At 43.8% G+C, this 18,029-nt stretch overlaps 1 protein-coding gene and 1 long non-coding RNA gene across 3 annotated transcripts; one reads left to right on the plus strand and one right to left on the minus strand.

Annotated features, from left to right (window-relative positions):
* On the plus strand, positions 12-15,454 carry DAPL1 (death associated protein like 1). Of its 2 annotated transcripts, none has more exons than XM_021397573.1 (4): positions 12-112; positions 2,713-2,800; positions 4,192-4,240; positions 14,995-15,454. In XM_021397573.1, exons 1-4 carry the CDS (start codon positions 55-57, stop codon positions 15,058-15,060), a joined length of 261 nt encoding a protein of 86 aa, XP_021253248.1. In that variant the 5' UTR covers positions 12-54; the 3' UTR covers positions 15,061-15,454. The 2 variants fall into 2 exon arrangements, with proteins under 2 accessions (XP_021253248.1, XP_021253247.1); XM_021397572.1 differs by lacking the exon at positions 14,995-15,454 and adding an exon at positions 5,738-6,004.
* On the minus strand, positions 2,807-18,023 carry LOC110399234. The gene is made up of 3 exons (XR_002439030.1): positions 16,155-18,023; positions 5,438-5,501; positions 2,807-3,823 (listed from the first exon to the last, which is right to left on the minus strand). It is a non-coding gene; the product is annotated as an uncharacterized LOC110399234 (long non-coding RNA).

Here is an 18,029-nt window from a genome sequence, read left to right on the forward strand (position 1 = left end):
CGCCCCGCCTCACCCCTCCTCGAGGCTCGGCCCCGCCCTGCTCCTCACACGGCGATGGCGCGCAGGAGACGCGTCGCGCTGCTCCCGCCGGCGGGCGGCCGCGTTCCCTCAGGTAGGGGCCGGGGCTCCGCGCTGCCGTGTGGCTGCTGGGCCGGGCCGGGCCGGGCCGGGGCTGCGTCCGCTGCCGCGCGCGGGTCCCGCTGTCCGCCTGAGGGCCGCCCCTCCCGCCCGCGCCGCGCTCCTGGGGGCTCCGCGCCAGCCCGACGCACCGAGGCGTGTAGGTGAAAGCCTTTCCTGCCGTTCCTGCTCCGCCAGGTACCGCGCCTCGGCCCTCGGCGTTCTAGCCGCTGCTCGCGGCTGGCGGTCCCGGGACGGCCCCGTGCTGGGCAGTGCTGGCGGACGGCGGTGGGCGCGGCGCGGAGCTGAGGCGCGTGCCCGGTTCGGTTCGCGCCCGGGGCGCCGGGTCCGCGCGCGGCCTCCGCGCTCCTCGGGCCGGGCGGGTTTGCCCCGTGCCCGTTCGGTGCCGGCGGAGCAGGCGGCGTCGCTTGCTGGTCCCAGCGTGCCCCGACACGTGCTCGGTGCTTCCAGAGCTGGTTTTCCTAACGCGCTTTTCGAGGTTTGGGAGGTAATTTTTTTTTTTTTCAGTTTCTCTAGCTGGCCCCAGCACTCAGCTGCGGAGGGTTTTCTTCAGGTGTCGGGAACGGCTGCACGGCGCCCGAGCGGCCCCGCGCGGTGAGCACCCAGCTCGGCGGGCACTGCTGGGTTCGCCCCGTGCCGGCCGCGGTCCGCTGGGGCTTAGCGCAGCTCAGCGCTTCTGTGCCGTGCCGAGTTTTATTGCCGATGGCTTTTTCACCTTACTGCTTTGAAAGCTGTGGCGCTCTTTAATGCGGAAGCTAGTGGGGACTTCAGCGCTCCGCGCTGAACTCTTAGCTGTTCAGTTGCACAGCTTACAGGCGCTTACAAATCCGCGAACTGAACTCCACAGGAAGACTTTTGACGTCGCTCAGTTGCTTTGAAAAAAGCGCATGAAGCTTTCCCGGGCAGGCTTGTCGGTAGCGTGCAGATCCCTCGTTGGCCGCTGACCCCGAAGTGAGGGAAGCCGTTTCCTTCGCGGGCTCCGTGCCCGGCCCTGGCGCTGCGCGGCGCCCTGAGCTGTGGGCGCGCTCCGGGGCTCGCCCCGCTGCTTCACGCGATGCCCGTCCTGCAGGCGTGTGCTTGTGAGAGGGTCCCACGCGGGGAAGGATTCCCTTGTGGGGTTTGAGGCTCTCCCAAAAAGCGTATACATGCGCAGGCCACCGGGTTGCGGAAGTGTTAGCGTATCGTGAGAAGCTGTAGGAGAACAGACTTTGCTGAGACCTTGAAATATCCTGGCTTTTCATTGTTGTTAAACAGGACTAGCAGTTCCCTAACCCAAACTCCCACTTAACAGAGACAAGGAAGAGCTTCACCACATGAGAGGTTGAGGGCATTTAGTATCCTGATGCTCTTTACTAAAAGATAATTGAACGCAGTTGACGCTTCCATTTCAGAGACATCTCATTTCGCAGTTAGATTGCCAAAATAATGTTATTCCAGGTCTGTAGTGGATTTTAAGCTGTAAGATCGCTAGGCTGCTTACACAGCAGCGTCGTTAACTGTATGTAAGCAATGCTAGAAAGAACAGCCAAGCTCAGGTATTGCAGAACTCCAGCCCAGTAGCGCTGCTTCAGGCACTGCTGCAGAATGGTTTCTAAGCCTAAACCTGCATCCAGGAAACGCAAGGGGAGTAGTCAGATTTGGTAGAGAACAGCTGTTACTTGGACAAATACATATGCTAAAAAGAGGGAAAAAAAAAAAAGACAAATACATGGCTTGTGCTGTTTAGCCAAGTAATTCTTGACTTTTCTCTATTCCCAGTTCTGCTTCCCTTCCCCCTCAATATTTGTATTTGAAAACCCTGGTTCTGATTATTTGTGATAAGAATGGGAACCTTGCTGTCGGATGGAGCGACTTGTTCAAAACAAGCAGAATGCTTACTGAGTTTGTTCGTTCTTATGCTGGCAGGTTTAAAACTTGAAGCATCTTTGTGAACAGGAAGATGTTTCCGATAGTTCGTGTGTTCTTTGTTCAGAACTGAATTTTCTGACAGGACTCAGAACTTGAATTGTTATTGTTAGATCATCTGTACTTTAATTAGTGCTAATTGATTTTGTGATTGGCAGATAATTTAATGAAGTATAATTAAACTTGTTGGAACACAAGTGTGAGATGCATCTGGTTCTTATCTGCATTATTAGCTTTCTTCTGAAATACCGTGAACACATCATGAAATCTTTCTTGCTGTAACAAAACTGAGAACGTTTGGTGTTGTGGATTTTTTTTGTTTCTTGTACTTAAAACAGTCTCTTACATCTGAGATTGATTCTTCCATAAATGTTATGGTGCTAAGATATCATGTATGATATCATGGATATCATCATATCCAGACAAACTTGTTGACTTCCCCGTTACAGCATCTGGAAGCTGGTTTGAGTACACTATGACAGCATTTTGCTGTTGGTGGATCTCTTTAGATTACTGTGCTTATGTGTGTATACAAGTGAAGTAAAAGTAGAGTGAAGTTGTAAAAGAAAATTTCTTCTTAACAGTTATCTGGGGTGTATTATTTTGTCTTCTCTGTCTAGCATGCAGTTCTATTTATAATGTTACATAAGTTGTATTTTATTCTTGCAGTCAAAGCTGGAGGTGTGAGAGTGTCTAAAAAGCATGAAGCCGTTCCTGCTGGGAGAAACACGAGGCCCCCGGGAAAAGACAAGACCAGGTACTGCTCCTGCAGGGCTCACTGCTGCTGCCCTGGGGGTAAAGGTTGTGGGCAATGGGCTGAAGGTTCAAAAATAGACAACCATTTGATTCTGTCGAGTTTAATACTTTAACTTGTGCAGTTTATAAATCAAAGGCAAGTTTGAGGTAATTTTATGCTTTAAAAAAACAAACTTCCGAATGTAAGGAAGATGCCTCACAAAGCATCTTGTAATGAGGGGAAAAAATGTGGAATACCTGCTCTCTCTTTATGAACAGAAATGAAAACATCCCCCCCTACCTGTAATTAGCAATTTTCAATTACTTTCCAATGAAATAAAATGAATTTCAGGCTGTCCTACATTTCACAAGGATGCCTTATGCAATAGTCTGCATGAGTTTGCTGATAATACATTAAAATTGGTTATACCTCATTAGTTAAGAGAAATAGGTTTTTTGCTGTTTTAATAACCCAAGTTGTGCTTGTGTTTTTTGTGGTGTGTTATACCTTAGATTTCTTTCAATGATTATGAGTTGTCTGGGTCCAGTCTTGCTGCTGTCTTTTCCAAAGTCATGGTTATTGGCTGGCGTAGACAGACCTTTTTTATCCCATATTTATCAGTGTGGCAAACTGTTATCGATTGCTAGATCGAAGTTTCAGCAGGAAATGTATCTTTTTGTAGCCACAGAATCATTAACTTCACTAGATCAGTACCTGCTTTTTCAGGCACAGTTCAGGTGCCTAGTTCCATATGTAAAGGTGATGCTGACATTTCTGGACTGCATTTTAAGCTACTGAGGTATTCATGCAGACAATGGTATTATCAGAAGAATGTGCAGTCTTCTAATGCTGAGCTAAGTTATTCCGTATCCACAGCTTGTTTATTTGGAATGTTGGTGATGTGGCTATTCTGCAGTATTAAAATATGAAGAAGTAATGGGATATTCTCGTACAAGAAGTTATTACTTGAGAGGCTTTGATGTTGAAAGAAAAATTCCTTCTCCTCCAACCACCCAAACGCGAGCATGAATGTTTTTTGTAGGCCTAGATTAAAATAAAGAAAATGGTTAAGCCAAACTTTGTAGGTCTGAATCCCAGGGCTAGACTTCTGTGAAATTAATCCATGGTGCATAAAAAATCCCTTCTTGAAATACTTAAGGATATTTATCTATAGTTTTTTCTCTATATATAAATAAAAAGAAGTAACAACATGGATTTTCCATTTCTCTATTCTGAGACAGCACTTTCCTTTCTATACCATATATTCTTTAATGTGATTAAGAGATTTAGCTCCAAAACCCGAGTTACATGAGTTACAAAATGTTTTGTATTAAGAAGTCTGAAAAACAATTGTCAGTGTTTTTGCAAGATAGAGATGCTAAATACTAGTTTTTTTTCCTCTTGCTTTGCAGTATGGTCAGTATTTCAAGAATTCATCACGTGGATGTCATGCTGCGCAAAGTAAGTAGGTCTGGAAGGACAAGCTATGTATTTGTCAGGACCCCTCCATGAAGCTAAAGATAAAATATCAGAAAGACTTTTCCTTAAATTGCTGTTGCCTCATGTTTGTAGATTTGTCATCTGCTTCTAAACATTGCTGAGATGATCTGTTATGCCAGAAGTGCATGGCTAAAATGTAACTAGTTGCCTTCTCTTTTCTGCCATCTATGATTCCACTCCTATTTAACATTAAATAAGTAGACATGGAATGTGTGTACCTCTTACAGAAATAGAACTGTGAGATGTCAAGATATGTGCTTTTTTTTTAAGTGGTACATTGATTTCAAATCTGTTGAAACGCAGGAAACAAATAACAGTGACACAGTCAGTTGTTCTGGCTTGTAACCCCAGCTTTGCCAAAAAGAAAATCCGTAGTCTTCAGTATCACCCAGCTACAGAAATAGCTTTAACTTCTCTGAAGATTCAACTTAGCCAAGAGAGTAGTGTTGCTGAGAAGTGCACAGGTGGTAAGCTAATGTAAAATTACTGCAAGTCATTGAGACAACAGGTGCAGCATATTCCACTGTTGATCTGTATGCAGTTATGTCACCTGAGGCCTGGTAGTCATTTTCTTGATTTCTCCCTTGGAAATACTATGAGGTTATTCTAGATTCTGTGTCACGAATCTGTTGATGGACCCTTCTAGTCATTACTATGGCACTGTCATCAGATACTGTCTAGTATCTCTTGCTAGGTTGTTGATGCGGAGTCTCACACTTCCACACTGCAAAAGCTGGTTTAACAAGCGGCTTTTTAATTTGCATGCTAATCAGAAGATCTAACAGCTCTCATCTATTTTTTCATACATATGTGATCTTTAGATTGTGAAACATACAAGGAGCTCCTCATCTGTAGAGCTTGGTTAAAAAAAAAAAAAATCAGTCACATTTCAACATGAGTCTTTCATCAACAGATGGGATCAAAGCTTTGCTGTGTAGATCTTGAAATTTGGCTTAGATCTATTTGTTAAGGTGAATAGTTATGCCATCCTGTTTTTCTTCTCCTTCCTATCTCCTCTGCTCTTATCTAGCACTTTCTTCTACAGCTGGTTTCTAGAGTCTCATACATAAAGCTTCCTCAAAAGTTTAGAAAGTGATAATTAAATACTAGAGTGGTGGTCGTTTGAATCACAGAAAGTAAGAATTTGAAGCAACTTACTGTTAAATCTGGGATACAGTTTTTGCTCTGCTTTCTGTATTGTAGCAGCTGATCTTAGGAACAACTGGAGGGGAAAAAAAAGGAAAAAATCAGTAGTTCACGAAGTCGTGCTAACGTTACGTTGTTAAACCAGTAATTATTAAATGTACAGAGTCACTGAGCCTTGATGTGTTGATCATTTGAACTTCAGTTAGATTTGGGTTTTACTGTGTTCTTTAAACTACTTTCACATGATCAAACTTAGGAAGCGAACTGTGGAAAAGTTCATTACAACTTCTTTTCCCCATTTTAATGTTACAGATAAGCCACAATATTCCTGCAGCAGCGTTACAAGTTGCTCACCAAAAGCCACTGCCTTCCTTGGAGAAGTTCATGCTGCCTAAAAGAATTTACATTATTCAACAGCCACGGAAATGTTAAGATATGCCTTAAAAAAAAAAAGTTCATGTTGTAGCGAATTTCTATTCTAAATAGCACTGTGGCACACTGGTAAAAGGATCAAAAGCTTGGCTGCCTTGTTATCTTACTGCATTTCTGTTGGTGACAATAAAATACTTGATAAAGAGAGTTACTCGGGTTTTGTTAAAATATCATCTTCTGTCTAACGTGGTTTTACTAGTGTTCGGTAATTACTCAGTGCCATGAAGTCTAACAGCCTCACTTGCCCTGGGAGTTTTCTTTTCAGTACTGGGAACTGCCCATCATCTTTTCAGTAATGTTTTGTTGGTTTTGTTTTTTTAATGTAGTGATAGCAAAGCTGAAGCAAATGTGATCCGAAGGAAAGTCACAGCTGAAAGGCATGTTCCCTGGTAGAGTTTACATCAACTGTAGATGATCTCAAATGCCAGACTGCCTAATACATTCACCTTGATGTCTGTTTTGATCTGCTATTTTTTAATGATTTAGGCTGAGGGGTTCCATACTGATTTTTGTTTCAAGTTCATCACTAACGAAGGAAACCTCAGATGGAAGAATCCTTGAGCCTTGCCTGCTTGTACTGTCAGCAGAGACGATAAAATAGTCAAAGTCCTGCGGAGGATAACTGTCGCCTGCTGCCGGTTGGTTGGGTAGCTCAGCTTTTTGACTGCTCTGAGTTTAGTTCTGCTGGGATCTTTTTTTAAGGTAGCAATTGCAGATAAATATACACTAAAATTACAGTCAAGCAGTCCAAATAGACTTCCTCAGTATGAAAAATTATGTTTAAAAATGCATCTGTCTTGTCATGAAGATTTCTTTTGATAGTGTGCTTTGCACATGACTCCAGTGGAAATCTCAAACATCTGGAACACTCCCTTGTAGAGGGATCCCAGATGGGTCACCCAGAATTAATGGTGCTGCTTAACATGAATGTCTGCTTCATTTCAGTCATCCGTAAAAGGTAAATAACTTTGATTAAAGATTAAATTATGATCGTAGTAGATGGTGATTAGTGTAGTATGTGCACTAAATAATGTGGCTACATCCTGAGCAAGTAGCGAAAATTCAAATATTGGTGCTCCTGTATAGAAGGCTTTGTTTTTTTTCTCATGTTCCTTATCTGCCTGACTGGCTGCAAAATATCGCTGTTACCCTGGACAACAGCAGCAATACACTTGGTGGATATTTAAGTTGTAGGTACAGGACTTGGAAAACAGCTAGTTCTGCCTTTCTGTCACACAGTACAATCTTTCACCCCAAGGCTGACTGCATACAGAAATGAATAGAAGTGATCTGAGTTAGAGAAGTCCACTGTGTGAAATTATCTGTGCTCCAGTATGTCGGCTGATACATGTCAGTTCCCAATGGAATGAATGCCAGGAATTTTTTTTATTCTGATCTTTTTTTTCTAAAGAAAACTAGTGGAAAAACTGGTGAAAATATGTTCTGATTCTGAAGGCCGTTATGGATATTTTCCTCTGAAGTAATCAGTTTCTGAAAACTTATTCATTCTGGCCAAGGATTTCATGACAAATGAGATCTTTTTAGGAAAAAACATTTTCTTCTCTTGGATTTCAGCTGTCAGCCCTCCTCCAGATGCTGGATTAACTAGGCACCTGGTAGTGCTGGATTGTTTTAACACAAACCTGAGCGGAGAATCCATCCAAGCATCTTCTCCTATTGCTGTCCCAGGGTGGTGCATATCCTGGTGCACACAGAAGTGAGTAACTGGCGGAAGTTGCACCCTGTTCAGAGGAGCTATTCAAGTAGCTTGGGAGCAGAGATCTGGGATTCTTGTTTCTGTCCTGTACCCTTAGAGTGGATGGAACTGTTACTGTCCTAGCTGTGTGCAAATCATGCAGCAGAATTCCAGTCTGGTATTGCAGTGCTTCATTATTACAGTTGTGTAAACACCTGTGTTGTGATGCAGCATTAACACTGCTGTGATGGTAAGTAAACAGAAGGATCTGACTGTGCTTCTATTTGTTCCATATTGGATTTTTTCGGTCTCTTTTCCAATGAACATTATCTAAACAGTTTAAAATACGTTCCAGATAGCTAGGTATCTGTGTCCTTCTATTTTGCTTGCATTATTGGTGCTGCTATGATGGATCAGTTTTGTCTTCTGTTTGAGGGAGTTTTATCTAGATCTAGTCTTAATATATTATCTTGCCATGATTACTTAAACACCAACTACAGCTAAATCCAGAGGATGAGGAACAAATGAAGCTGGTTTGCTGGAAGTGATGAAAGCCTTGCAGAAGCCTGATTTCGGGCTTCTTCAAAATTATTGCAAGTGCTGCAGGCATGTGACAAGAATGGCACGGCTTCAGGAAACGCTTTCTTCTGTTGAGCTTCTTGATGGAAACAGCACGGGTTAATATGCTGTTCTTTTATTGTCTGTAGACTTCAAAATACTGTACAGATGGGAATGGCTTAGAGATGGGAGTGGCTGAAGCCAAGTGGCAGTGAAAACCATAGTAGTAGATTTCTATAAATGCTGATTGGTTTCAAGGCCTTCAAAATATTCTTAAATTTGATAGCGTTACGCATTCTGTTTGAAGGCTTAAATAAAGCATGTTTCCCTGGACAGGGATGAATTTCTTCTTGAGCAAGGATGAGTCTCTGCCTCTTACCACCTGATACTCACAAGTTGTGTGGTACTTGACAGAGCTACTTGAATTTGGAAGTGTGAAACTTCAGCTGTTTTGGAATAAATTGTGTTACTCAGTGTACAGACTTAAATCTGAATTGATAGTACATGATTTCTGATTTTTGTGCAAAGTCATGCAGCAGGTGAAATGACAAAGAAAATGCATTTAATCTGGAAACCTACAACAAAAGGGAGCTGTAACAAAAGACTGTTTAAAGCCTCTCTTCCTTCCAAGATGTTCTTATTCAGTCTGTTGCTCTCCAAATAGTACATACAGGCTTGCCAATATTCATGCCCAGTAACCTTTACTTGCGAAAAACCCAGTTTTGATAACTGATGCATACACAAACATTTGCATTTATTGAGTTCCCCTTCTCTTTCAGTGATAGAGGAAGGAGTATATTTCTGGATTGTGAAAATTGCTTGGACTAATAGTGTCATCTGTGGCACTATGTGCATAACTCCTAAAGCAGGTTCACAGTAAACAGTCTTTTGTTTTGGAACTGTCCTTGATGACTGTAGTTTAAATGTAGTCATAACACCAGGTTGGCGGGAGGCATCGATCTGCCTGGGGATAGGAAGGCCCTACAGAGGCATCTGGACAGCTGGGCTGAGGCCACCGGGGTAAAGTTCAACAAGTCCAAGTGGCGCTGCACTTTGGCTGCAGCAACCCCATGCAGCGCTACAGGTGTGGGACGGAGCAGCTGGAAGACTGTGTGGAGGAAAAGGACCTGGGGGTGTTGGTCAGCGCCTGGCTGAGCATGAGCCAGCAGTGTGCCCAGGTTGCCAAGAAGGCCGATGGCATCCTGGCTTGTATCAGAAATAGTGCAGCCAGCAGGAGCAGGGAAGTATTGTGTTCAGTTTTGGGCCCTTCGCTACAAGAAAGACATCGAGACCCTGGAGCATGTTTAGAGAAGGGCAGCAAAGCTGGTGAGGGCTTAAGAGGAGCGGCTGGGGGAGCTGCGATTGTTTAGTCTGCAGAAGAGGAGGCTCAGGGTGACCTCATTGCTCTCTATAACTGCCTGAAGGGAGGTTGTGGTGAGGTGGGGGTTGACCTCTTCTGTCGTGTAACTAGCAATAGGAATAGAGGGAACGGCTTCAAGTTGTGCCAGGGGAGATTCAGGTTGGACGTTAGGAAGTATTCTTCTCCAAGAGAGTGATCAGGCACTGGCACAGGCTGCCCAGGGGGGTGGAGGAGTCACCAACCCTGGAGGTGTCTGAGAAATGTTTAGATGTTGTACTGAGGGACATGTTTTAGTGGGAAGTGTTGGTGATAGGTGGATGGTTGGACTGGATGATCTTTGAGGCCTTTACAACCTCAGTGATGCTATGATTCTAACATGCTGCCATTCCTCATATTTCCTTTCTGCATCTTGTAGGTTGTCTGCAGCCAATCAGCAAAAGCAGGACAGGTGCTTGCAGGTGATCGTTTTAGCTGGAAAAAAGCACACTTCATGTGAGTCAAATCTTTTTAAAGAGGTTAGATGTGAGGAGATTGTTTGCAGATAACCTGGGTTGCATTCATTTTGCCTTCAGACCATTGGAACTTCCAGGCCTCAAGCTTTATCTGGCTGCTTCTTGTCTTCCCTGCTGTCAGCTGAAGGGCTGCTGCTATGCTAGCATTCTACAGACTGCATTATTGAACCAGGCTTGGACTTGGCAGCTGTTTCCAGTCTCTTTAGCTACTGTGCACTGTAAGGTGTTTTGGCTTCCCTTTTTATTAGTCATCATTTTCACTTTCTTTGACAAAACTATGCAGAGAACAATGATTCGACCTGATAGTGAACATCTTTATTCTTCTTGTTAAACCTGTCTATAGACACAGTCCTGCACATTATCCCACTCCTTTTGGATTTTTGATGGAAAGCTTCTAGATAGTGTCATGCTAGACAAATTTCTGTTAATAATTTCTTTTATAACAGATTACCAATTTTTAGTTAAGAGGTGGTTAAAATTGTGAAGTCTGAGTATTTCCTACCTTCTAGCTTTCCAAGTTTGCTAAGACTTAAGATGCAATACAGGTTTAGCAATTGTATGCAAGAGGAATTTCAGAAGCCTCAGTAGTTATTATGAGCATACCACTTCTGCCACAAGAGGTAGCAGTGTCTGCATCTTAACTAAGGTTCAGCCAGCTAAGCCAGCTTCTGGAGAGAGCTTATAGTGTAGGAGAACAGAGACTTAATCTGCAAAAAAAATTGCTGAAATAGTTTCAAAGAAAAATAAAAGATTAATTTCTGAAATCATGATTTACTATTTCACAGAGGACTCTTCACGTTGTCGATACTAAGGATGTAACAGTTGCAGAGTGGTTCCTTTTCCTCCCTACCTTCTCAAAGTTCATAGCTGCAGAAGATTAAAGCAAGACATATAACAAGGAATACAGGAAAATGCACAGTATATTTTTATTAGGCACATTTACATAGATGATCAGCGTTTGCTGCTTTTACAGATGCTTTCATGGTGTATTTTTAAATATGGTTACTTCAGAATGAATCCATTCCTCTGTGAACTGGGCGATGTTAGGAAATTGGATACATCATTTCACATCCCTTATGTAAAAAGGGATGGTGTTTCTGAAGCTAACTTCATTTACTTGACAAGTTACTTTTATGTAAAGGAATAATTGGAGTTCTTCCTAAGCTGTTATAAAGAATTTGTTTTTATATGGTAGCCATCATTCCAATTGTAACATGTACGATAAACATATACTGAAATAGAACAGTCACTAAAATGAGTAATGACTTTAAACTTTAATTCAACCTACTTTTGTTGCTCATAACTTCTTGAAATTCCTTCTAGCTTAAATCTTCCATATTTGGTATGGTGGGTTTTTTTTTAAATCAAGAGTTAGAGCGAACTCTGAGCTGTCTTTAAGCTACCCAGGCCTGAAATATCTATTCTCCATATGTTACTGTCAAGAAACATCAAACACAGTGGAAAGCAAGATATTAAAAAAATAGCTGAAGTGTAGAATTTTAGACTTAGTTTGTTCTACGGATCTCAGCCTTAAAACATTAAAAATCAGAAAGCTAAATTTAGAATCAGATGATTTTGTTAGATCTTCAAAGATGGGCAGGCATATAATTTTCTCAATGCGTATGCAGAAGTTTTTTTTGAGGTTTCTAAAGGCAGTACTTCATAATAAAGTGCTTTCCAATTATGTTGAACTCTGGCCTCAAACAAAGCAAGGCCAGCTTTAGGAGGTTACTATCTTTAATATTAATGATTTCTAACTGAATTAAACTGGCAAATGGTAAACAAGGCATTTCAAACTGTTACAAATGTATTTGCCATGATGCGTTTGTGACTTCTTTCAAGAACTTTACCCACGGATGGCTTTGTTGAGAATGCCTTATCTGTGTGTGCACACATTCCCACACACCAAAATGGGATGGAAGTGTGGCAGTAGTGGAATGTTCCAAGGCTCTGGGACAGCAGGGAATGCAGCACTAATCTCAAGGGAGAAAATATTTTGTTATGTAGGAAATGACACCTAATACTTCAGAAATCCCTTGGATATAACAAAAAAAAAATCAGTGAATTGAAAAGCTGGAAGCACTGGAAGTGCATTCCAAATCGCTGATCCTCATTTTTAGTGTCTGAATATTTTTGTGCACAAGGAACGAGGAACTCCTCACTCATTCTCAACAACTGCCTCAAGAGCTGCTTAATGTCAAAGAAGGCTGCAGGAAATTCTGAATGAACAAGACTTCTCGTATGTACAGGGTTTTGCCTTGTGGCTTCTTGGATTTCAAGCAGGAAGCTGCTTAGTGCACTAACATTTTTACCCTAAGTTCTTTGCTAAATCATGTTGCTGATGTTGTTTCCTGTAACCAAGAGTACTTTTTAAAACATTCATCACTGTTAAGCTCCCTTAAAAGATTCCTCAGCATTAGTTAGTTCTATTGCTGCATAAAGGAAAGCAGAATGTTATGAATATTATTTTTACAACTCAGGGCCCATAACAACATCTCAAATTCCACTTGTTCCGTAGGAGTTCAGAGGTGTGCCCGTGACACAGATTTCCTGCGGGAGCAAGGCTGTAATCCAAATTCTGCTTGTTGTGGAAGCACAAAAGTTTCTTGTGGGATTGTGTAGACTCTTTATTACTTGCCAGCAATACCAGGACTTGTAATGCACCGTTCAGCTATCCTATTTTCTTATTTCTCCTGTAGCTGTCTCAGTCCATGGGATTGTAGGTTACCCGCATACGTATGTGTTTGAGGAGATGTACCCTAGGCTTTGTTCCTTGTGCTGCATGTATGCAATTGGCTGTCTTTGAACAGCACCTTTGTATGTGTGCTCATGGATCACACCTGCACAGATAGGTGAATAACAGTGCTGCTTTTCTTCTATCCAAAGTTTACTACCCATCTCTTGCTGCTTCTCTGATGCAGTGGAGCAACAGAAAAGATGCAACCTCCTATACTGCCTCCAAACAATCCTGCACAAGTTAAATGAGGAGTTAACACTTATCTGGAGATCTGCAGATGAAGTAGAAAACCTGTTGGGTAACTCAGCTGATGCACGCAGTGATCGCAGAAGTTTGAAATAGGTATTGTTTATAACTTGATATCAAGCTTCATTCTTTTTGCCTGTAAAGCCCTGTGACCAACTTCTAGCCTGGTTTCATAGGGGAAACAGATCTACGTATAATTCCTGTGTGCATACCTACACGTTCCCCTTCTCAGAATAGCTTTAGAACAAGTTAGTTCATTTCAAGTCAAACTGGAAGATGTGAGCTTGAAATAGGTGGGCAAGATGAAATTACCTCTTGCTATTCCTCCACTGTGCAAAAGGCAGCATCACAGACAGAGGCAGGCTGAGACATCAGGTAGCTGCGTGCTAGGTGAACAGCTCTTTTACATACAAAAACCTTAAATTGATACTTTCTTAAATAATTGCAGATGCACAAAGCTACTGAATATAAAGTGCTGCTGTTGTTCTACTAGTCAGAGGACAAATTACTTTCTAAAGTTCAGTAAATCAGTTTTCTACCAAACTATTATTTTGCATGAGTCTTAAACTGATGGGGTAAAAGCAGTGATATTGCAAGGGAGCTCAACATTTATGATGATAAGAAGGTTAAGATGGGCCCAAATTAACATAAGCAGCAGAAAAGCTGAGCAGAAAAAGAAGTCTTGGTTTTCTGTTCCTCCTCATCACTAGTGTTACAAGGGAACACTGCTAGCATTGTATTTCTCCTCTGTCTGAAGATCCTGTTCTCCAGAATATCTCTAAAACTGCTAAAAGCTTGCATGAATTATCATGCAGGGAAGCTATGAGGACAGCCTGCATTGGGCTTCCACAGCGAGGGTTTGGTGGTGGAAGGCTGCAGGAGTGGCCTCTATGAGGAGTCCAGAAGCTGCCCCATGCTGGATCAGAGCCAGCTCTTAAAGGGGCCTGCTGCTGGCCAGGGCTGAGCCAACGGGCGGTGCTGGCTGCCCCTCTGGGAGAGCACACTTGAAGGAAAGGAAAAACTGCTGGGAGGCCTGAAGGATGAACCCCATGATATGGAGCCATGCTGGAGCAGCTCTTGAAGGATGGCCCAGTGGTACGGAGCTGGGCTGGAGTGGTGCCTGGAGAGCTGCAGCCTGTGGGAAACCCACTTGGAGTTGGCTCAGAAAGGACAACATCCATGGGAGGGACCGCACATGGAGCAGGGGGAGAGAGACCACAGAGGCAACAGAGATGGAGTGCCATGGGCTGACTGCGTCCTGTTCCCCTGTGCTGCTTGGGGAGAGGAGGTAAAAGAGGGTGAATGGAAGGAAGGTACTTCTAGTTCTTACTGCTCTATTCTGCTGTCTATCTACAGCTAATGAATTACATTCATCTCTCTGTGCTGCCTCTCTTTTCCCCATGCTGGTGCTTGGTGAGAGATCTCCCTGTCTTTATCTTAGCCCTTGAAGTTTTTCTCACTGTGTTTTCTCCCCTGTTCTGCTGAGGAGGAGTGAGAGCTGTGTGGCTGAGTGAGCTCCTATCAGTATGAAACCAGTGCAGGGCCAGAGCTTCTGTGGGAAAGAAAACAGAGGAGCTGAAGAATTTCAGTGGCTGAGTAGACAAATTATCTGGAAATTTTCTGACAAAATGTGTGGAAGGCACAAAGGGCAGAATAGCAGAAGCAGAAAACCAGATGTATGCTGAATTCTTCCCAAGAAAATGCTACTGATGGGAGCAGAAATCTGTGTCGCTGTGATCGAAAGTATTGTTCTGCTGAGGCAAATAGGGAAATGTTGAAATCAGTTAAAATTGTCCCAGTTCTGGGCTGTCCTGTGAAACAGGACCTAAATCAAATTGACAGTAAGTACTATTTCAAAAATTCTAAGTTTGTATATGGAGAGAGCAAGCACTGGACATGCCTCAGAACATGTCTCACTCACAACAGCGGTGTTACAGCTCTGTTTTTCTGTCTCAGATTTCAAAGACAAAATCATAAAAGGCTGCCAGAGCTGAGACATTTCCTCTGAGAGAATTCCTCTCTTTCCAGACACGGCCTCACTGCAGAATGGAGGGAAGAGGTTCTCTGCAGGAAGAGAGAGAAGCCGTGTCCTGAGCTGCCTTTGTTCTGGGTCAGGTCTCCAGTTCCTGAGCTGCTGGAGTCAAAATGAAGGAAGTGGCAGACAGCGAACCACTGCTGGTGTGCCCCCAAGATTCGTCTCCGTGTTGCTCTGCCTCTCAAGGCAAGCGTGCCAGATGTTCTCGTGAGGATGCCCTTGTTCTGTGTCAGCCCTCCACTTGTTTCTGAGCACACACATGGGTCCTCTTTTGTGCCCCTCACAGACATACTGAAAGATGCTGCATGAAATGCATGCACAGCATAGAAAATGTTCTAGAATACTCTGGCATTGTAGTAATTATTTGGTAGTTAAACTCAGTTTTTCATGATGAATTGAACACGAACATAAATCAGTTTGCTCAGCAAACCGTTTCAGTTATTTATAAATCTATTTTGTATTGTCTCTATGTTTTCCTTTTTTGGTGTGAGGAAGATTAATCTTTTTGGTAATTATATGAAACTGTGTTGTATTAGGGAAGCTGAGCAGTTTGGCCCGGACGCAGTGAATGGCTGGAGCACTGGGTGCTTGGGGTGTAAAAGGCAAGCAGTTTGAGTTTGGGAGAGAAAAGCACATCATATTCTGCTAACATTATCGAGGTTGTGCTCATTGTGGTGGCACACAGACTGCTGCTGCTAAACCTCTGTCTGCACCTATATAAAACATCACTTTAAAGCCATTAATGTGAGATGTTCAGGTAAATAACTGGAGATAACGCTGTGTAGTGGCTACCTTGATACAGCCCATCAGGGTTACAACAGCTGCACCAGAGTAAAAATATCTGTACCTCATTTCCGGTAGGATTTGACACCAACAGAGCAGTTACAACTCACTTCTTGTGGTGTGACAATCCTCCTTGTTCTTGCAACTAAGAGATCTTAACTTCAGCATTAAAAGCCAGCTGGCGTGACTACTGAGCTACTCCGATTCACAAATTCTTTGACTTACGCTGAGGTCTCATCAGCAGGTACATTCTTCTGGTGTTTGGTTCAAAATGTCGTATTTTAAAAACAGGAAGTGAACGCTGAGATTTTGAAGTAGAATTTTGCAGTTGTGAAATAAGAGATTACTAAGTAACAATTAAACGCGTTACCTGTCAAACACCGTTGAATTATTTATACAGACCAAAGCTCTGGGGGCGCTTGATGGCGGATTAGAAGCAGACACCCGAAGTTGCTTTCAGCTGTCCGTCCATCCTTCAGGCCGGGAGCCTCACTGCTCTGACGTTTGTCATCAAACACAGCTTGGTTTACTGACGGTTTTCAAACCACGGCATTAAGGTGAATGGTTCTCGGACCCCTTTTACCTTAACGTGCTGATCTGAAGAAGGGGCAGTTCAGGAGCTGATATGTATGTACCATGTCCCTGTCCTGAGGACAACAGCAGGGTGGGGAGCACGCAAAGGACACAGCGCTGTTTTAATTCCCTGTGCGTACCTGCTGAAGGGTTCGTCAACGTGCAGCAGGAATAAGAGACGCAAAACCCAACCTTGCGTTTTAAACGAGTACAATCCTGAAGTTATATCACTGTCTATTATCTGCTTAAAAATAGAGCACGCGCTTTTCATTGCTTGACGGAGAAAACAAAAATATCTTCATGTTTTTATACAAAGGACTTAGTAGTCATTTTAACCAGTATCGCTGTATTCTTCAGTTAGTGATCTCTCTGTGAAAATAAAGCAGAAAATGTCTCTATTTTTTTCAAGTGATCACAGAAGATGAAGGAGTTACGAAGCGTGTAAATGGCACAAATAAATACAGCACAGCGCAGTGGGAAGGGGCCTCCAGCAACCACCCAGCTGCACTGCCCACCTCCTCAGGGCCACCAGGAGTTGCAGCAGTTACCGAGGGCACTGCCGGCTGCATGGGGCACCAGGCCCAGCTCTTGGCTGCCTTGCTTCAGTCTGGCCTTCCCCTGGCACAGCAGTGCACCGTTCCCCTGCATCCTAATGCGATGAACTGGCGTACATGTGCCTGTGATGAAAAGAACCCTGTACGAGCAGGGGTGGTTCACTGCATCATCTGATGAAAGTCTGCAAGAAGCAGAAAGCAAGTTCTCAGATTGCAAAGTCAAATCCCAGAAGTCAAAAAATGCTTGAGTTAAGGTCCATCCATAGAGTTAAAAAAGCTTTTCATGCCTAGCCCTTCTTCCATTACAGTTACATATCATAATCAAATTCCCACAGTCGTCTTTTTGAGGACCGGAATAAGGCTCTGACTGCATCATCCTATTCCTTCAGATCACTTTGCGGTTGTCCTCTGTGCTCTGATTTTTCAGTACCTTGGAAACAGGCATGCAGAGAGTAGCAGGCCTTCCCCCAGCGCTGGTTCTGCCAAAGCTGTGCTCAGAGGCACCGTCCCCTCTGCGGGTGCTCCCCAATCTCCGGCCCAGGGGCAGAGCGTGCACTGGGGTGTTTGGCCGCAGCAGCCACAAACCCATCAGGCGAGCTTCCTGGGACACAGCGCTTCTCCTGCTCGGCCGGTGCAGACCTTGCTCTGCACTCACTGTGTGTTTGTTGGTGGGACTGTGCTTCTTCTAGGGCCGTGGCCCTGCTTAAGGGCGGCCTGGGTGCTTCTGAGGCTTTTTTTATTATTACTTCTGTTCACCAAATCTGTTGTTCTTTGCGGATCTTGTCAGCCACGATGCACTCCTTTTCACACTGCCAATACAAAGGCTGTGCTGCATCAGGTGCGACCACGGTTCTCACACCTCGGGCTGGACCGTGTGTTTGGAGCAGAAGTGCCCGGGCCCGAGCTGCATACGTGCTTTCAGCACTCCTGCCTTAGCTGAGCTCAGTGACGTTCAGGCGAACTGTAATAAAAAACGAGGAAGAGATTACGGAACAAAACCTGTTCAAAAGACTCTGAGCATCAGCGCCGCGCGTCCGAATTGAGCAGCTTAGGAGAGCCGAGGCGGTTCCACGGCCGGCCCAGAGACTTCCCTGCCGGACAGCAGCCGCCGCGCTCCG

Source organism: Numida meleagris, chromosome 5 (genome assembly GCF_002078875.1).
Source record: "Numida meleagris isolate 19003 breed g44 Domestic line chromosome 5, NumMel1.0, whole genome shotgun sequence".
Lineage (NCBI taxonomy): Eukaryota > Metazoa > Chordata > Aves > Galliformes > Numididae > Numida > Numida meleagris.